Source organism: Talaromyces stipitatus, genomic scaffold, assembly GCF_000003125.1.
Source record: "Talaromyces stipitatus ATCC 10500 scf_1105507295555 genomic scaffold, whole genome shotgun sequence".
NCBI classification, from domain to species: Eukaryota; Fungi; Ascomycota; class Eurotiomycetes; order Eurotiales; family Trichocomaceae; genus Talaromyces; species Talaromyces stipitatus.
The window spans coordinates 3,275,310-3,296,136 of NW_002990116.1; the positions used below are offsets into that span (position 1 = coordinate 3,275,310).

Sequence of the window (20,827 nt, forward strand, 5' to 3'; positions counted from 1 at the left end):
AGGACAACCTGCTAGATATACAGCGACGAGCAAAACCAATTTCACAGACAAATCATTTCACAGTCCGACTGGTAAGTCACTATGATAGTCTTACAAATTTGGCTAGGCAGCAGTTCCACGTATTGGTATAGTATGGTAGAAGTCGTAATATTATCAACCTATCTTACCCAGCCAGTCTTGCCACATCATTTGGGAGCTGGTAGAAATCTCTTGTATATTCTAGCAGCTCTACTGACCAGTATAAATGATCTAATTATCCCAGGCCCTTTTTCCGTAAAGAAATTAGAAAATTTAATAGAGAATAAATCAGTTCAGTTTACTAACGCCTAGGCACAGAATCTGATGAAAGAAACCTGCCTAGTGTGAAAGGGTCAATCTTACTGTATTGCTGAGCTGAGCTACATACAATGAGGTACACGTACACGAGAATATTTGACATGGAGAGAAAAAGAAAGGAAGGAAACAAGCTCTCGATCCAGCCACAGAGATCTATATAATCTCTGTGCGTGGCACCTTGCTAAATACAGTACCGCTCTGGCGGTTCCCTATCTGGCAACCCGTAGGGCTGCAGCCCTACGACGGGAATGGCTTCACCTTTGACCTGGTACGGAGCCGGGACGGAGGTGGCTCTGTCACACCTAGAGGCTAGATCCATGCCTAAGAACGAGTGTTCCATTATTTTAACTCCTGAACAGGAGGGTCGATATTGGGGAGGGAATCATAGCATCGGTTTGCCTTAAGGGTTACCCATTGAATTTCTTGTACGAATTGCTCGACGTTGGTCTTGGATGAGGAAGAGGTATTGGCATAAGTATTATACCAAGACTGAATCTTAAGGAATCCCAAGTTGGTAGTTAGATATGGACTGTCCTTGGAAAATTTGAGGTTGGTAACTACCCCATCAATTGTAATAGTCTGCTGCAGTGCACCAGTGGCTATATCCTAGAGCTTGATTCTTATTGTAGGAATCCGACACCAGCAGCCAACCGTCTAGAGAGAAGGTTACCGTCCTAACTGAAAGTGAATAGCCCTCAAGAGTCTACTATAGTGCACTAGTGACTATATTCTAGAGCTTGATTATCTCATTATAGGAACCTAACGCTAGCAGCTAACTATCTAGGTAGAATATCAGCATCCTAACTGAATATGAATAGCTCTCAAGAGTCTGCTGTATTGCACCAGTGGCTATATCCCAGAGCTGGATCGTCTCACCGTCCGAACCCGACACCAGCAGCTGACCGTCTGGGGAGAATGCCACCGTCCCAACTGAATGTGAATGGCCCTCAAGAGTCTGTAATTCTGCGCTCCAGGACTCCTCTATTTTCGGTAACAAGCATATCCATTTAGGCAGCTCTTCGATAAATGTCTGTCTAACGACTGAATTTCTTGGCGCAAACATAAGTCCTGAACAGTATAGCTGAAGCGGTGATATATCAGCTATCTATCTATATTTAAGGATAAAACGTCTTGCAACAAGCAGAAATTTGGATATTTTGGAACTTGTATCCTTTTGTAATCATCAGTATTATATTAATAATATTATTCACAGAAACTTACTTGTATGACGGAATGCAAGATATCTATTATCCCCACAACTTCAGAAATGATGCCTAAAATACTCATCGCTTCCACCCAGTGAAGAAAATGCTTTTCAAGAAATAGAAAAGCATTCTCCAATTCTGTCACTGGATTCTCGCTTTGCGCCAGATGCCGAGCCCAGTAACGACATGAATATTGCAATTCTGGTGGTAGATACTGATTGATGGAACATGCATCAATCTCCACTCGCTGTATGCCATCAGCTCTGAGATTGCATATATTCTTTTTCAGTCTGCAATCCATAACCTTTAGGCATTGTGTAGTGAGTTTATGATGCATCCCTTTCTCATCAACCCAAAATGGGGTCTTTGTGCGCGTTTTTGAATCAAGCAAGAAATCTCGAAAGGACAGATGTAGCAGCCTTACGGGCAGGGTCTCATCATCTGCCATGCGAAGAACTGAACGCAGCGAACCAAGTCGAATTTTAATAGATCTTTCAGAGACACCAAGCAGTTTTGAAAGGGATATAACTGAAAGTGGATTTTCCAGGAGAATAATGGCACCTACTATCTCTCGAAACTCTTGAGCAAGTCGTTTTTGTTTGGTTTCAGTTTGTTTTGTAAGAAGTCGATCTAGGACCGGAAGATAGGTTCTGTCCAGATCAGACTGATCATTTTGATGTGTCAAGATCTCAGTAAGACTGTCCATAGGGTCCCACTGGGGATCTTCGAGCATTCGACATATAGTGGCGGCGAAGATGAAAAGCGGAACCGACATCAAGGCTAATGTCTGTATATTGGTTTTCCCAGGCCAGTCTAGAGGTAGTAATTGGTTCGCGCTCTATCACTGGCATAGGAATTTCGTGGAGGATCGGATCCTGATGGTCATCTATAATTTTCATGAAACCTAATCTGATTTGCAGTTCAGGTCGGCTTGTCAAAAAGAAGCGCAGATACACAGACTTTGATATCTACACTTGTGGCAAAAGCTGAAGAATAGTTCGTATATCGTCGTCTCGTTCACACTCATCCAATGCATCAATCACTATTATTATGGTCGAGGTCTGGTAGTCAGATTGACTGATGCTTTGTAATGGTTGGAGAAGTAATTTTGCAAATTGGTCTTTAAGTGACTTTGTTGTAATCTCGAGATCATCGTCAATTGCTTTTCTAACACCGGGTATTAATGGAGGAATCTTGGCCACTAATTGTCTGATAATTGTTGGGAAGAATTTCTTCGCATTCCCTCGATCCCCTTCGCCCCTTTTGAAGAAGAAGCTCGCCCCCAGCAGATTTGACTGTTTTAACGATTTTGCCATTGTTCGGGAGATTGTCGATTTTCCTGTCCCAGCCATGCCATTCAACCAGAATTTACATTTACCTACCGGTGACAAAGCCCATTCCGTAATTTGGCGGCAAAGCTCAGTTCCGGTGCCGGGAAGACATTCGTCTTCATGTTGATTCATGTATGAGTCGAAGCCTGCCCCTTCTACGCCGGGTAATTTTGCCCAGTCGATATTCTGGTGTATTGCGTCACCTTGGTTCTGCACCATGCTGTCCGCAGTTAGTTATGTATAGACAGCTGGAGCAATACCAATATAATTCTCCATCCTACCTGTGGCTGCCGATAATGGTGGTCTTGACTTGTTGAACTAGAAGCTGTTAGTATATCACGGCCATATGTATGATAAAAGAACTTTGTTTCAGCTGGGAAGAGAAATGCCAGATCTCCAACCTTGCTTGAGTTCACTGACTACTTTATCAGCCCGAGAGAGCATGGCCCGAACACGTTGTGACTTAAGGATAAGCAACAACTCCCTCGCATAAGCCGCAGCGGTCAAAGCAGCATATTTATGCCACTTATCATTCTTATGCGAATCGGAATAATCACAAATTCCACGAATAACAAGGCAGGGAAGGTTATTCATTAGTCCCGCAGCTTCCCTCTCAAAGCATAGAATATTCAAGTCCGGATCTTTCGCATATATCTCTTATAGTCGCATCCTCTATCAAAGTATTCCCCGAGGCAATTGTTCCATAATGGACCGCTATCAATCGGTGGACATGGCGTTCTGGGCGTTTAACTATCTGGTTAGGGTCACATTGTCCACAGTGCTTTCCACCCACATGTTGATACTCTGTTCTGTATAATTGGTCAAGCATCGGTCGCTGATAAGCTTCCATATCATCCATGCGTCGAAGATGCTCGGCAATTCTATCTGGCTTTCTTTTGTCATTGTAGAGTCTTCGAATTTCAGGAATCACTCCTAACAGCTTTTCTAGGGGAGCATTCAGTTGGCCAGTCCTTTGGAATCTACCTTCCTACAACTTCTTCCCCAAATCGTATTGTAGCACACCGCCAAATCCGTCTTGTGGTTGACTCACAACTACATCCTCGAGTCTGATGTTGTTATCCTCCGTTGGTGCACCGCCCCCAATACCAACCATTAATGCGAATCGCAGCTGGGGAAAGCTCCGTACCATATCTCGGGCAACACGCGTAGCCGAATTAGAGCCATAGCGACCGGCTGGAAGACAGCCAATAACCACACGATGGTGTGCGATGCGACCGTAGACATATGTGTTATCATCTTTGTCGTCTATTTCTGGACCACTAAACTCCTCGTCGAGCATCCGACATGCACATTCATATTCTTCTTCTAGAGCACAAATCCATCAGACAGTGTAGCTGTCGGTTGAATCTGGGATCTCTTGCTCTGATCGACTCATTCTGGCATTTCGTATTTTCACTGGGTCTCGTCGGATCGCGATCTTTTCTGTTTTCAATCCATCGGTCTTAGTTTGTATCTAGTAGTTTGATTGTAGTACCTCAAGGGTAGTTCGGAACTTTGGAAGTCCTGCAGATTAGAGCCACAGAAATCTGGAACACAAAGACATGCTTTAGATTTACGGAGTCGTGAGGCTGAAGCTGACGCTGGCACGAAGATGTACCCACTTCAGGTCCCACTGACCTATGGAGGTATCCCGTTCCATACGGATCAAGGTTCTATATTCAACAACAACATGACCGCTCCACAAGCCAAAATGAGGCCCTAGTCTGTAATCATATTATTATAGCCATTGGAACTCGAGGTAGTAGCTTAGTACTTGTGTCATGAGTGCGCCTAGGTTACCTAATAGGAGACTCGACTTGTCGGAAGCTCTTCGGTCCGGACCTAGCCAAAACCAAACTCTGCCATCTTGTGGAATTCTTTCCAAAACTTTATCATGGCACCCCGACTCGCTGGAGATGATTCGTGATATGATCAGCAGTAAGTCACTAGTAACTATGCCCCAGATGGCTGAGGCGGCTGGCTGCAACAAGCGTTCGATAATTAATATTTGCACCAATTTACGACTATTTGGTAATGTTCGAGTTCCTCCGAACGCTGGCGGCCGACGAAGCGCTTTGTGGTCACTTATTAGAGAAACCGGATTTCTATCTTAATGAAATGGTAGATATTCTGTGGGATATGTTCCACGTATTCGTCTCCACTTTTACCATCAGTATTACGCCCCTCCAGACTTCCCATTCCCAGCGAGGCCGGCGGTTCTATTTGCATACACTCAAGACGGGATTGTGTTGTCCCGGGTCTTTAAGAGATCAACTAATGCTCATTTTTTTGAAGAATTTATTGAGCGGCTTTTGCAACATTGTAGCAAATAGCCGGAACCAAAGTCTGTTCTTATCATGGACAATACGTCTTTTCACCGTAGTGAGCGAGTCGTCGAGGAGCTGTGCTCAAATGCAGGAGTCAAGCTAGTCTACTTAAGGAGCGTCCTTTTATGTTCCTAGTATCGAATCACCTTGATTCACTACCGAAGCAGGGTGCTTCTTAGTCACGTGATCCTGTAACCCTAGTCATCTTTGCCTTCGAGTTATCCTTGTTCCGTCGTGCAGTAGTTAGCTTTACTAATTCATTGGCTGTGAGTCTTTGAATCTTATGACAGAGATGACCTTGAGCGCTTTCCGCTCGTGCTCCGACAATGTCGACGCACCATTCAAGAAATCACGCAAGGTGCATCCTGCATTGTTCCGAAATTCTCTCCGGATAAAACTTTTCAACTCGGAGAAGAATTCTTCGATTCAGATCAGGGGAGTAAGGTGTCCATATATTTGGTTTTACTCTACTGTATTTTATTAACTGTACAACCTAGGGCATAAGAGTACTGTTGGTTTTACTACGGTCCGTATCACGAAGCATAGACGGTAGTAAGGCGTGAGCACGAAGCGGCCTAACGAGCCTGACAATATGAAGCTATCTTGATTTCTAATATTGTGACTGATCCCCAAGAGCAAGGGGGATAGCTAGCTAGATATACACGTGGCACACACGTGCCACGTCGGACTAACTAATTCGGTGCCGAAATGTGTAGGGTTTGATATTCACGTTCCAACAAGTACATACCGTACATGGATCACTCTAAGCTAGTCAACACAGTTACTTCTCTCTTATTGACTCTTTATATAAGTTGATACTCGTCTTTGTGACACTCTCGTTAGCAGAATACCACTGAAACTTAGTTCAGTGAGGAGTTTACTCTGATCTGACCACCCGTCAACCAAGGTTTACGACAAGTTCCAGCATGCAGGCAGCAGGACTCACCATTGAAGAGCCATAACAGCATCCAATATTGTAAAATATTTGGTATTTTAAAACTTGTATGATACGTACAATGGCTGTTGGCATGTTTATATTTTACAGCAAGTGATTTGATCGTGGAGCTTAGCAAAAATTAATACGTGTTGTCTAGATGAAGTGAAAAAATTGTCCCAACGATAATGAGGACTGCAAGGTACCTGCTTCTATTTATCACCCATGGGCCGTGGTGAATAACGAGCTGATCGATATCTCCTGCATCAGCTACATCCTTGGAGCTACTTAGTTCCTTTCGTTGGATGCGTTGGGACTAAGACAGATGTATCACAAAGGGATCATGTGTGAATTCCTCGTATCAGCGTCCTCGTGTCGATTTATGAGATAGTATACCTGTACATGGGAATGATAACTCACCAGAAACGTCTTCCCACCAACCAGGAAGAAGACGTCGCGGAAGAAGAACCGAAACAGACGGAGGACGATAAGATGGAGAACGATGATATACAAAATATGGCCGACAATGATGGCGATCAGATACCGACTGCACCAGCATCAATAAGCCAGGCAACGGAGACTTCCGCTGAAAATATTGCAGGGAATCAATAGCCTCGCAGATATTCCGAAACTGCAGAGGGATGATCTTTATGAAGGTGGTCGAGGTTCTAGGTACAGGTGAGGATTCACCCATGCTCGTCTTACTCTCACCATCACCTTACCCTTTGCGGTTCATCAACACACTACACTTCGCAGTTACATTTACCTTACACCAATAACTTATCGATCTTCATCATAGCAACCTACGACGACCTGACACTAGCATGACTGTGCGCTATTTCAGAGATGGAGGAAGAAAGGAGGAAGAATAAGTGTTGAACGCTCAGGGGACATCTTTAAAATGCCTGGTATGAGGCTGAACCACCGAACCTATAAGTGGCAAATTCTCGCAGCGCATGCTGCGTATGAACCCTTTCAAAATCCTCAGCTTATCTGGCACCTCAACACCAACGATGTGGGCCTAGAAGGACCAATACGTCACAATCTCATACACGGTTCCCTCTCCCAGTGCATTACCTAGTCTGGAGCTAGTATCGGATGCTTTCGTTGGAAGAAAGAAGTGGGATTCACCTGACGCCGTTGCTGAGTTGGATCTCCTATGACATGTTTTATAGTATTACACCAATTATGTGGAAACGCGAGGATACTGAGTATTTGGGAACCGACTGTATAGACCATATCATCAGACATTGGTGGGAGATCACAGTTATAAACATTATGAATATTCGGCGTCTTGTAAGTAGGGTAAGTGGTGGAAAAGCTCACTGTTCCTTACATAGCTATGTACAAGCAAATTTGTATTAATCTGTCATGCTGGAGTACTAGAAAGATCCGTGAGACTATGAGCCATGAACATTACATTTCTAATCCAGGACCGTCTGCTAATTTGTTAATCAATTTTATATACCAAGTCTATCAACATAAAACTCATTAGATTGGTATTTGTGTATGTAATGTTCACTCAAAGCCTTGAAGTAATGCTTCATTCGTGCAAAATGTCAGCAAACCTTGGAAGTGGGCTTTCGTAGTTCGGAAATTTGGTCCTAAAATGGTCGCTTATAGAAGTCATGTTTCTCATTAATCGTGTCTGGCCATTCAAACACAATCACAATGCTAGGAATAACTCTCCGAAAAATTAGCCAAACAAAGTACTCAACTACTTGAACTTTTCGACTCATAGAGCTCTCTAAACGCACTTTCCCTCGCCAACAAAGCCTGGGGCGAATCCAACTCCACAAGCTCGCCATCCTGCATAAGCGCCACTCTATCAAAATCCATAATCGTATCCAATCGATGCGCAACTGCCAAGATGGTGCAATCACTAAACTTTTCGCGAATGACGCGCTGCATCAATGCGTCTGAGACTACGTCTACGTTGCTGGTAACTTCGTCTAGGACGATGATTTTCCCGCCGCGCAGTAGAGCGCGTGCAAGAGAAAATAGCTGTCGTTGGCCGTGAGAGAAAAAGTTGGAGTCTAAGTCTGCCTCGATACCACCTTTTTCTTGGACGAGGTCCCAGAGTTCGACGCTGCGGAGGGCTTCGGTTATTTCCTCGGTGGTATGTGTGCCCAATGGATCTGCGTTTACTCGCACAGTACCGCGAATCAGGAATGGTTCTTGTGGGATTGCGTTGAGGGCAGCACGGAGCTTCTGTCGAGGAGCACGTGTGATGTCAACGCCGTCAATAGTAATGCAGCTCTCTGCCTCAATCTCAAGCATGCGGAACAATGTAGCTAGCAATGAACTTTTCCCACTGCCACTTCGTCCACAAATTCCAATCTTCTCGCCAGCGCGAATGGAGAGAGATAGGTTCTTGATTATGAGTTTCTTATTCCCACTTTTGTTATTGTATGAGGCCGAGATATTGCGAAAATCTATTGCTCCTTTGGGAGGCCACGGTTGAGAATCACCATCAACCAACGGCAGATCCTCATCCGGTCGGTTCTCATTCTCCGTAGATTTAACAAATTCACGTATCCGAGCAATTGAGCCAATAGATGTCTCCAAGTTCGTCCACATGCGGATGATCTCAGATAAGGATTGGCTGAATGTGATAACATTTAGAATGGCCAAGCCAACATAGCCCGCACTCACTTCACTGCGCAGCTTGACGATCATCACCATAAGAATCACACCCAGTCCGGTGACAGTTAAATCAAGTGTCAGCTCCAGCCAGCGTTGAATACAAAACAGCAGATAATATGGCTTCTGGGATGCGTCCAGCAGGATGAGGTTCTGTTCTTCAAACCGGGATGACCAGCCAAATGCACGAATTGTCACTAGGCCCGATAGACTTTCAATGAACTGTGAGAATAGAGGTGATTTAGCTTCCAGGTCGAGAAGGCGCATTTGACGGGATGTTCGAAGGTAGAACTTTTGCAGCATCCACATCAAAAGTAGGATTGGTGGCATCGTTGCGGCAAAATAGCGGGCGGAGATGCACATTAAAATGGCAGACATGATCCCCATTGAGAGGGACAACATAAAGTCGACCATGGCATATGGAAGATCATTGTCTATTAGTGTCATGTCTTGACTGAATCTATACAATAGCAGAGTTAGAAGAAGATCAAATCACGAACAACGTTCATACTGTCCGTCATAGGTAGAAGACATACCTGTTTGTTGTCGTGCCTACATCCACCGAGGTAAAGAATGAGAGAGGTGCATTCATCACAGCAGTTAGAAGACGTTGATGTAGATTTTTTGCACTTTTTGGAGCAAAATATAAAATGTAATGATAAGCGCCAACAACAAGGCCAAATATCGTAATGAATGCTAGCAAACCATATATTCCAAGATAGAAGCCATTAGCGCTGTTGCCCTCTATTTCAGTAGCCTCAGTCCACATATTGACGACGAATTCGCTGAGCTTGTTTGCAACTCCACATAGAATATAGCAGCTCGCCCAGAACGCAGATGACGCCCAATGGACGGACCGCAGGTAGTACGCGTACAGTGACAAATCGCCACTTTGGCGGGTGAGATCTTCTTGAGCGATATGCAGTTCGGTGCTCTCTTGCTGGATTATTTGCTCCTCTTTCTCTTCTTCTATAGCTGTTGTATGGGCCCCGTTTTGGTTCTGCTTGGTATCCTCTTCTTCTGCTTTCTCGGCTTTGTATTGTGCTTCAAGCATTGCAACGTAACCCGCGGATGCTTTGAGGAGATCAAAGCTACCTTGTTCGGCAATTGAGCCGTCAGCCGTCATGGCTATGATAAGATCTGCGTATGACAGTCTATGCACGGCATGGGTTACCAGGAGAACAGTGCTACCCAGTTTTCGAAATAAGCCCTGCTGAGAGAATAGTCGTGCGAATATGCGTTCCTCGGTATCAGCATCCAACCCAGAAAAGATGTCGTCCAGCAAAATTACATTCTTGCGCGCATATACCGCGCGTGCAAGAGCAACACGTTGTTTCTGGCCACCCGAGAGGGATATACCTGCGGTTCCAACGTTTGTGACTGGAATATGCCAATTAGCATGCGGTTCTCGAACTGATATCATACCTATCACTTACAATGGCCATTGGGGAGTATGGCAATATCCTGATCCAGAGCACATCCCTTTATCACGGTTCTATACCATTCTTCATCAAAGTCGGAAAGCCCAATGATATTATCTCGCAAAGTTGCATTGCGGATCCACGGTGTCTGGTCAACGAATGCACATTCCTCAAAATTGGTGTAGAGGAACCCTTTCGTGGAGAGTGTTTCACCGAGGATACCCTTTAGAAGCGTGCTCTTGCCACTCCCGACAGGTCCAATTATTATACACAAATGACCGCGAGAGACACTGAAATTGACGTCTCGAACCACAGGCTTCTCGTCATGAGTCCAAGAGAAACTGACATCTCGGGCAACTATAAGCTGAGAATGTTGCGTGTGAGCAGAATTTGCAGGACTCTGCAATTGGATACCTTCTTCCTCAACTGGAGGATCAGTCAAAGTTGACGCGGAGTCGTCAAGATACAACCGGTTATCTCTCCGCGCGTCAGACTGCAAGAAACCTTGTATGCGGTTAAGGGATGCCATGGCTGCATTCATCATCGGCACCGTACGAATCATGTCGTTCATAGGTGTACCAAGTAAAGAAATTAATGTCAAGACCGTATAAGCGGTCTCCGCATCGAGAATATGGCCCTGGGAAGCCAATACAATGGAATAAAAAGCAAACGTGGTGAACGGAGCAAGGGTAAGCATCAGATTAGCCAAGGCCACACGAAAGATGAGCAACTTGCGAAATAAACTGGCCACCGCAAGCTCAGTAACACGAAGCCCCTGGACCATTTCGCCCAACCAGTCAGTGAAGCCCAGCATTTTCACCGACTTCATCGACCCCAGCATCGTGGCTGTTACGTCAACGCGGGTCTGAATGCTTTTCATCCAGCTCTTTTGAGCTTGGCCCATTAAATTCGCAATGGCCAAGATTCCGACAGTAGAGACGAGAGCTAAGACTACTGGAGCGGCGCAAACAACTCCCAATTGACGGGAAAGTAAGTAAACTGCAACCGCTAATTCCAATGGCACTGCCCAGAACTCGTGGATAAATTGAAAGCCGTTGCATATTGTTTGGGTGTCACTGGACATGAGGGTGACGGCAACAGACTCATCGAGTGCCGTGATACTGAGATCAACGGTTTTGGAATAAATGATACTAATCAGGGAACCACGGACACTGGTCATCAAGCGATACGTCATATGATAGTACCATCCGTTCGATACTGCCAATCCAAGGAGGACAAAAAAAAAGCCACCTGTGAGACCCCATCCAATGTCTTCAGGCTGTGACAGATCGTTGGCGAAGGATATTGTCCGTGCTAATAGAAATGGCTGTGCATATCGGAACGCCCCTTGGGAAAGCCGAGGGATGATGCAAAGCAGAAACGGCCTAAGATTTGCTCTTAGTACCGCCCAGAAGAGGGACCTTGAGCTCTCCTTAGACGAAGCATTCCATACTTGCTGCATCTTTTCCCGCAAAACTGCTGAAGACATTTCAGTATCGATAGGGTATAAGTCGTTATTGTGTAGGAGCCGACGGAAACCAGTAGTCATGAGCCAGTTCAGCCAGAAGAAAAACGACCTGCTGTAGATCCCACTCGTCTCTTCAGGTGACAGATTGCGATATGGTTCCAGTAATATTCCACGTTTCTCTGTTGCTTCTATAAACAGTACCATGACCTTGACGGCGACCATACTTGCGAAACAACCGGCGATAGATCGACTTGCGTAAGTAATAAAGAGTGTGCGCAAGCGTGCAATATCAAATATGAGGGTGAATAGCAGATATCCATTCATGATTACGGATGGCCTGATGGAACGGATGTGTTCCAAATGCGATAGTACGCAAAGACCCAAGGTGGAAACAAAAGTCAATGCAGCAGCGGCAATGGTAACCTTGGTACGTTCGGATGAATTGAGTGCATGTACTGCAAGCAACACCAGGTTCATTGCAGCGAAGGCTACCATGAAGAGTAGTTTGGCTTCGTATAGGAAGCCTCCCCGGGCAACTTTTGGTCGTTGGCCACGCAAGGTGAATAAGCGATACGGCAAGACAAGAAGTAACAGTGCGGATGGTATCAAGCTGAAAAATGTATCTTCGAAGAGAGGAGTGAAGTCAAAGGCAGCATCTGCTGTTGGCCCAAAGAAATTGATGTCTCCATCTTTGAAAAGGATAGAGCTGTTTTGCTCGGATGTGAAGAGTAGACTTTCCATGATGATTCACTACCCGGGGAGCAGATGAGAAGAGAGAAGATCCAAGAGGGGAGTCGCTGCGGTCTCCTCCTACTTATACCTTTGAAAAAATTAAATAATTAAGCATCATCCAGAAGCGAGCCAGCTGGACAATTGACTTCGATGAAAAAGAGGCACCAATAACGTCGGAATACCAGTAGATTTTCCGTCGATGGATGGTGGAAAGTGGGCATCAACTGTGTAGGCAGAATAATAACACAATTAGACTTCTATTATGATTTGATATCACTGATTGATCAATTGATGATCAAGTTCTGCTGCCGTAGCTGCATAAGTGAAGTGAAGAGGTAGGCAACAGAATAAGAAATAGAAAGGTAAGATGAAATGATTCATTCCTTAGAAAGTTGGCGTGCTTTAGTTACCTAGTTAGTAATGAGACTAAACAGTAGTTACCTAGGTAGCCTTCACTGATAAGCCAATTGAGATGCACTGAATACCAGTCTGTATCAAGTCTCTAATTTTTTGCTTTGGCCGTCTCTTGCTCTTACCATAGTCTATTCTGCCTATTTGCCTAGTCCATCGATGTTCAGTCGTACCGACGACATGTAGATAACTTCAGACAAGATATAGATCTCAGAAAGCAAAAGAAATATTTTATATTTTATCAAATACAAGATAAAACCAAGAACGAAATGTGATTGGCTGCTTGAGAGATGTGCTTGTCTTGATGCCTCAGGCTCTAAGTCGATTCCTTATCGATAAGAGTTGTCTTAAGATCGACTTTGATTGTTCTCTTTTCTCTTTACTCAATCAGAAAACATCGCGAAGTAACAGGTAAACAAGATGGCATTCCCAGAGGTAATGTGTTCTATTTCAAAATCGGCGCGGGGCATACTCGTGGGAAGAATCACATTAACTAAACCTGAACACAGGCGTCACTTTGGCACTTGACGAACCAGTGGCTGGAATGGGATCAAGTAAGAGAGCCCTTTGTCGTATATGGAGTTACATGAATAGGACAAATAGCTAATTTATTTTAGGACGAGGTTACACGAAAGGAAATCCTGAAGTTCAAGGAAACCAAGAATGAAGCCGAGCTGGAGAAATGCCTTCGGAACCGTCAGTTTATCAGTACCATCAGTGTGCATTGCATATATTGATGATATACAGGTATTCAATTCGGCACCGCTGGTCTACGCGGCGAGATGCGAGCTGGGTTCGCCTTTATGAACTCTCTCACTGTCATCCAGGCGTCGCAGGGATTAGCAAAATTCCTCAAAGCACGCGACGAAAAGCGTGCCATTCAGAACGGTGTTGTGGTCGGTGCCGACGCTCGACATAATTCGCACAAATTCGCCATTCTGGTTGCAAACGCTATGGTTGCTATGGGATTTAAAGTACATTTCCTGGGCTCAGAAATTGCGACTCCATTGGTGGCGTGGGCAACTGGGCATACGGGGGCGGCTGCTGGTGTCATGATTACTGCTAGTCATGTAAGTGATCGATACTCTCAGTATAATTAGCACGCTAATTGTCTCTTTTCAGAATCCGGCCAAAGACAATGGATATAAAGTGTTAGAAATCTCAGTGTTGGACCCGTCTCTCATCATCTACTAACGTCAGGGTTATAGATACCTTCGTGGAGGCGTCCAAGTTAATACACCCTGGGATGCGGAAATATCTCAACACATCAAGGATAACCTAGTACCATGGGCAGGCGCTTGGAAATTCTCAAAAAATGCACATTTTGACAAAGGTGCCTATGCTGATATTATGTTCAAATGGTGCGACGCCGTTGTGAAATACGCTGTACGGCAATCTACGCCCTCTTTTCTTCATCCGTATGAGACATTCGCTGACATCGTGATAGAAATCAACCGTGCCTAAAGTTCTCCTCCCAACGGCATTCATGTACACACCTCTACATGGCACAGGAAGTATTTCTCTACCACACATCATGCATCAGACCGGCATCGGCACTCGAATGCTTTCTGTCGACAAGCAATTCGAACCAGACCCTGATTTTCCTACTGTTCCATTCCCCAATCCGGAGGAAGACCATGCTCTTGATCTCGCCATGATAGCTGCCGAGGCAAATGGCCGCGATCTATTGATTGCTAATGATCCTGACGCTGATCGATTTGCGGTAGCACAAATCATTCCTGAGTTAGTTGCATTCCTCCGCATTATCATGCTCATTCTACTTGGTACTAATAACGTATGTCATTGGTGAATAACAGACGCGGATCCTGGTACACCTTCACAGGCAATCAAATCGGCGTGCTATTCGCCGCTCACATTATCGAAAATCTCAAATTCCCCTGCGAACAAAAGGGATACTACATGCTCAACACCACCGTATCTACAACAATGCTTTCCAAAATGTGTGCAGCGCACGGCATCCACTACCGCCAAACCCTGACGGGGTTCAAATGGATGGGCAGTATCGCGCGTGACCTCGAACAGGAAGGCTACAAAGTCCCCTTCGCCTTTGAAGAAGCAATCGGATACATGTTCCCGGGCACAAAATGCTACGACAAGGACGGCTTGACTGCCGCGGTAGTTTTTCTTCTTGCCGAAGCCTACTGGCGACGACAGGGCATGACGCCGTTTGACAAGTTACAGGAATTGTTCAAGGAGTACGGTCACCACGAAACATTTAATCATTACTTCCGGTCTCCTAACCCGCAAACAACAGCCGATTTATTCAACAAGATTCGCGCCGGAAATGACAAATGGAGAGCAGGAGAGACATTTGGCCAAAAGACCATATTCACAATTACCCGCTGGCGTGACATGACGTTGGGCTATGATTCAGCGACTTCAGACAACAAGCCTGACTTACCGGTCGACAACGGAAGTCACATGATAACTCTCTGGCTCGATAATGATATCGTATTTACCTTGAGAGCATCGGGAACCGAGCCCAAGGTTAAATGTACTTACTCCCTTCTCCTCGATTCTTTCTCTGAAGTGCTTTTACTGATTTCGAGTCAACAGTCTACATTGAATCCTGGGACGTCGATCAAGACGTAGCCATTAGTAGAGTATGCGATGTCTTTGATGCAATCTTGTCAGAATGGATCAAGCCCTTGGCACCTACGATGACATGGGCAGACGAACTTTTCACATCTTCATCCCATCTTTACGGTAGAAGTTTGGCCGATTAAACTCAATCTTGGTCCGTTTCTAGTTATGACTTGGATATTTGTTCTTCGGATTTCTGAGGAGTTTTTGATCTGGGTGGGCAAAAAAAGATTACGAATGGTGGGAGGTAATATCTAGTGGATCAAGTCTATGTTACACACACTGTAGTCAATACTCTCTATCAAACAGAAAAATGAACAAAAAGTCCATAGAATTCTACACAAGAATAACGAAATAAATAAAGGGAAAAACACATTTCCTCTCGCTAGTTGCTAGCACAGTAATACATAGTTTGTCAAAAGATATTGCAAGAAACTTTCCACCTGGATCACGGCGAATTTGTTAGGGGAGAAAGAGAGAGATGGAGGGAAGATCGGGAGGAAGATTTTATGGAGAAAAAGAATACAGGTAATTATCTATCTCGTCCCCAGATGTCAGACTAGGGTTCGCCATAATGAGAAGGCAGGGTTTCTCTTGTTTAGAAGTGGATGGCCTTGGAGTAGGTGGCCATAGCGGCCTCCTTGAAGGCTTCGGCGAGGGTTGGGTGGGCGTGGCATGTGCGGGCAACGTCTTCACTGGAGGCGCCGTATCTGTGGGAATAGTTAGTATAGTTCTATATAAAGCAGTTTTGACGGAGGTCACTTACTCAACGGCCAAGGTGGCCTCCGCAATCATCTCACCAGCGTTGGGGCCAAGGATGTGAACACCGAGAATGCGGTCAGTCTCAGCATCAGAGAGGAATTTAACCTATATACAGTGTTAGGTTCTGTCATCGCTTCTGAAAATATGATATTAACTCTGTAGGTGAATAAACATACCAAACCTTCGGTCTCCAAGTTGGTCTTGGCACGACTGTTGGCGGAGAAGGGGAAGGTTCCTAAAGATAATTAGAAAAAGGGATTCGCTTGAGCGATTACTTCTGACATACCCTTGTTGTACTTGATACCAGCCTTCTTCAATTCCTCCTCGCTCTGTCCAACCCAGGCAACTTCTGGGTGAGTGTACATAACGCTGGGAATGGCAGCGTAGTTGACGTGGCCGTGGCCTTTTGTGATGTATTCAATAGCAGCAACAGCCTCTTCCTCAGCTTTGTGGGCAAGCATAGGACCGAAGGTAACGTCTACTCATCAGTCAGCGTATAGCTCGTATCCCAAGGTTTTAGTTGATACATACCACCAATAACACGGATGTGAGGAAGCTTGGTGCGGTATTCTTGGTCAATGATCAGTCGGCCCCTCTCATCAGCCTCAATTCCAATGTTCTCCAATCCGAGACCCTCAGTGTATGGTCGTCGTCCAATGGCGACAAGAACAACGTCGGCATCCAAAGTCTGTTCCTTTCCACCCTTTGCAGCTTCGGTGCTGATGGAGATGGTCGAACCGCTAGTATCGCCTTTGGTGACCTTGGTGTTGGTCAAGAACTTGATTCCCTGTTATAATTAAATTAGTGGGTGTCGTTGTGAGAAGAGGCATGAGTCGAACATACCTGCTTAGCAAGGATCTTCTGAGCAGCCTTGGAGATCTCAGCGTCCATACCGGGACCACCAATCTGTCCCAAGAACTCGACAACTGTGACTTCGGCACCCAATCGGCTCCAGACAGAGGCCTATATTGTTAGTTTAGCTTGAGATAGTGGAGACGAAACTAATCACCATTTCCAAACCGATGATACCTCCACCAATAACAACCATCTTCTTGGGGACTTCTTTGAGCGACCTTTAACGACGATACAATTAGCATGACGCACTAGCAATTTCAGCAACAGTCAACTTACAAAGCGCCAGTGCTTGTGACAATTCTCTCCTCATCGACCTCAAGACCAGGGAATGGCGTAGACTCGCTTCCAGTAGCAATGATAATGTTCTTACCACGCAGAGTCCGCTCGCCACCCTCGGTCAAGTTAACCTTCACCTCATTCTCGTTCAAGAAGCTACCAGTACCCTTAACGTAATCGACACCGTTTTTCCTATTCAATCACTGTCAGGTTCACACTCCGGGGAAAAAGTGATGGGTCGAAAATACGCACTTTAACAGAAACTCGACGCCTTTTGTAAGTCCCTCAACGGAAGTATCCTTGGCCTTCAGCATCTGTTGTAAGTTGAGTTTTACATCGCCGACCTCGATACCGCGCTTTTTCGTGTCGTGGAGGATCTGGTGATATAGATGGGAGTTGTTGAGAAGGGATTTTGAAGGAATACATCCGACGTTCAAGCAGGTACCACCGAGCGTTCCACGTTTCTCGATACAAGCAGTCTAAAAGAGATTCGCAATGGAGAGTCAGCTAAAATTCATTGAATAATACTCGATGACTGCTTGTCTAGGCACGCCATCGGAAAAAGAAAATATCACCTTCAATCCCTCTTGTCCGGCCTTGATAGCAGCGACGTATCCAGCAACACCACCTCCAATAATGACGAGATCATGCTCCTCCGCCTGAGAAGCATATCCTCGTCGACCGAACAGGCTCAAGGAAGGTGCGGGAATGGCGGATGAAGGAACAGCTTGAGGTCTCGCGATGCGGAGAGCACTCCGCGCAGGAAGCATTGAGCGGAACATGGCGCAAATGTGTAGAGAAGAACCAAAAGGAGACGTATTAAACAGCAAGATGAAAGAGACAAGCGGACCCCAGATGCAATTGAATGGGGTGTGGATATAATGTAGATGGGATGTGATTTTGTCTTTTGAAGGTGCAACGTCAGTGAGCCAGTTCGAAAGTTGTCAAAGCAAAAGCTACGTGTATTGTCACGTATGGTCATTCGTGTATTCTATGTGCTGAGAATCCAATTAGAAGATGTCATTGCCGAAATGCGGGATACAGTCGCGTACAGCGACTAAATACCGCATATAATCGGGCCGATAATACGGAATCCACCGGAGAGCGGCTACTGTTTGATCGATGTTTATTAATCTATCTCGCATCGCAAAACGAAGCCATTCTCGTATTTAATCGTGGCGATCTCTCATCTAATCATAAATTCAGTTAATCGACAACTATTCCAGCATCCTCTACTGACGTCTACTCGAGTCCCATGACCACCTAACTTCTTATATCGTCAACAAAGCGGCACTATGACTCAGTGGCAGAGACCTCTTCATGTGCCGTCTTTGCCGCCTCCGCATCGATCAGACTCGCCTTGCGGTTTGGTGCCAAGATCAGATCCGTGTTTTCCTCCTTGAGGCGAGCAAAAGTCCTCTCAGCATCCCAGTTCCATGGCGTATCAGCCGCAAAAAGAAGGTCCATGTCTTCAAGCGTGCGTTGATTACTTTCGGGATACAGAGCCCAGACCATGGGAATAGTGATGATGTTGCAGACCGCAAAGATGTAGAGCGTCTTTTCACCGATTGAGTTGAACATGACGGGGCACACAAGCATCTAATGAGCAGTCAGACTCTGTTTCACGAATAGGATTGGAAGGGAAGTACGCACCAACCAGCCATTTCCAATACTCCATCCAACTACACCCCATGCGTTACCACGAGCACGCACTGCTAGAGGGAAAATCTCAGCTGGATAGAGCCAAGGTACTGTCAACCAAGTAGCTCCAAAGGCGGCAGTGTAGATGAAGATCATGGATGCCGCACCCGCTCCGTAAGAGGACGCTTTGGACGCATCCCCTACAGCTGAAGCATTGATGGCAAGTCTAGAAAGCCCACCGGCGAGGAACATAGCTATAGCTTGGGCAACAGCACCCCAATAAAGTGTCCATCTTCGGCCGATTCGATCCAAGGTAAATACGCAAATAAGGGTGCTGAACTGTTATACGGTTAGGGAGACAATCATCCGAGAATGAGTATCCACATACCATATAAAAAATATTGTTCAGGCCACTGATCCATTGACTTTTCTGGGCACTGTACCCAGCGATTGAAAAGATAGTCGGCGCATCTGAGAAACATCAGTAATGACTTCTATAATAGCTGCGTGACAGAAACATACAAACCGTGACTCCGGCAATACCAGTCCATTCTTGCATAATCTGCAACCAGACAACCAACTGCACCCTCCTTCCAAGATGCAACTTTCCAGACTTATATCCAAACAACATTGCCAAGTACGAATGATCATGCGTCATGGACTTCTCCAACTCGGCAATATTCAAGATTTCGCGGAACTCCAGGTCTGCTCTGGCGCGTTCTTCTGACGTACTATCACCACGTAAACGACTGAGGATATATCGAGCTTCGTCTTCTCTGCCGACTTTGACTAGCCAACGTGGCGATTCGGGAAAGAACCAGATTCCGGCGAATAGGGCGAGCAGGAAAATGATCTGGAAGGCGACTGGGAAACGCCATCTGAATGCTGATCTCCCGCCGTCGATGAATGATAGACCACTATGATGATTTTTATTAGTGGATAATTGCATTCTCAGTGCGTGATTTGGTTGACAGGTAGGGAAGATGTACAATTCCATCCAGTAAGCGATGACCACGCCGAAGATGTTCAAGGTGAACTCGATGGCTATGAATTGGCCACGAGAGGTATGTTCCTAGATTCTGTGTCAGATCTGCACCTTCGACCTTGAAAAATATAGCATCCATACACTTGTTTCTGTTGCCCAGACCGGAATGATCGTATTCAAAATACCAGTGCCAATTCCATTAACCGCTCGGGCTGTGGTACATCAGCACATTGCCTCTAGCGAATTACCCTAACAGAAAGGTGAAACCAACCACAAATCATCCAATCATGATTCTGGGCAGACGTCTGCAAACAAGCTCCAACAATCCCCCATAGAGTGCCCAGCGCAATCGACCTAATACGTCCAATACGATCACCCACCCATCCTCCCAAAAGTCCCCCAAACAGTGTTCCCAAGTAATAAACCGAGACAATACCACCTTGTAACAAACTATTCGTAACGACCGGAGTCAGTTCACCATTAACGTCTTTGGTATATCCGAATTTCATTAGATCAATATAGTCTTTAGAATTGTTGACACCGCCCATCAGACCCTGATCATAACCGAACATAAGGATCGATAGGGCTGCTGCGCAGTTGATGGCTATAAGAAGCTGGCGCTTCTCGAAGCGGTGGACGACGTTCCATGAACTGATTCTGTCGCTCATGATGATAATGTTTTCGTCTAACATTCATAAGCCGAAACGATTTCCAAGGGGTTGAAGAAGCCTCCTCTAAAAGAATGAGAACCGTCACCACAGATTTTTTTTTTCCAGTTCCAAGTCTGCAGATCGGCAGGTGTCCGACTACTTAAACCCCAGAGCAGGTCCAAAGAGCCCTCTACAGACGCATATGCATGCCTTTGTTCTACATGTGGAGCGTAATGCTGTGGGACT

General features: G+C 45.5%; 4 protein-coding genes and 1 pseudogene across 4 annotated transcripts, besides 3 other annotated features; 1 reads left to right on the top strand and 4 right to left on the bottom strand.

The window, feature by feature from the left end:
- Positions 1-773: 773 nt before the first annotated feature.
- On the bottom strand, positions 774-4,172 carry TSTA_123020 (annotated as a pseudogene).
- Positions 1,524-1,544: a sequence feature (AT_rich).
- Positions 4,173-4,773: 601 nt separating the features above from the next.
- Positions 4,774-4,950: a mobile genetic element.
- Positions 4,951-5,088: 138 nt separating this feature from the next.
- Positions 5,089-5,310: a mobile genetic element.
- Positions 5,311-7,745: 2,435 nt separating this feature from the next.
- Positions 7,746-12,406, bottom strand: TSTA_123030 (ATP-binding cassette transporter, putative; the record flags this gene model as incomplete). Its single annotated transcript, XM_002482520.1, has 3 exons — positions 7,746-9,236; positions 9,313-10,156; positions 10,213-12,406. The coding sequence occupies 3 exons, from the start codon at positions 12,404-12,406 to the stop codon at positions 7,847-7,849; spliced, it is 4,428 nt and encodes a 1,475-aa protein (XP_002482565.1). The 3' UTR covers positions 7,746-7,846.
- Positions 12,407-13,228: 822 nt separating this feature from the next.
- Positions 13,229-16,096, top strand: TSTA_123040 (phosphoglucomutase, putative; the record flags this gene model as incomplete). The annotated part of the gene is made up of 9 exons (XM_002482521.1): positions 13,229-13,243; positions 13,318-13,362; positions 13,426-13,504; positions 13,556-13,878; positions 13,931-13,959; positions 14,017-14,194; positions 14,256-14,551; positions 14,626-15,323; positions 15,386-16,096. The coding sequence occupies 9 exons, from the start codon at positions 13,229-13,231 to the stop codon at positions 15,553-15,555; spliced, it is 1,833 nt and encodes a 610-aa protein (XP_002482566.1). The 3' UTR covers positions 15,556-16,096.
- Positions 15,508-18,222, bottom strand: TSTA_123050 (dihydrolipoamide dehydrogenase). The gene is made up of 10 exons (XM_002482522.1): positions 17,881-18,222; positions 17,558-17,784; positions 17,306-17,497; positions 17,184-17,247; positions 17,018-17,137; positions 16,706-16,961; positions 16,461-16,652; positions 16,351-16,409; positions 16,179-16,279; positions 15,508-16,122 (listed from the first exon to the last, which is right to left on the bottom strand). Exons 1-10 carry the CDS (start codon positions 18,085-18,087, stop codon positions 16,011-16,013), a joined length of 1,530 nt encoding a protein of 509 aa, XP_002482567.1. The 5' UTR covers positions 18,088-18,222; the 3' UTR covers positions 15,508-16,010.
- Positions 18,223-18,436: 214 nt separating this feature from the next.
- On the bottom strand, positions 18,437-20,599 carry TSTA_123060 (MFS monosaccharide transporter, putative; the record flags this gene model as incomplete). The annotated part of the gene is made up of 7 exons (XM_002482523.1): positions 18,437-18,904; positions 18,959-19,285; positions 19,335-19,417; positions 19,469-19,863; positions 19,936-20,018; positions 20,073-20,143; positions 20,203-20,599. 7 exons carry the CDS (start codon positions 20,597-20,599, stop codon positions 18,599-18,601), a joined length of 1,662 nt encoding a protein of 553 aa, XP_002482568.1. The 3' UTR covers positions 18,437-18,598.
- Positions 20,600-20,827: the final 228 nt, after the last annotated feature.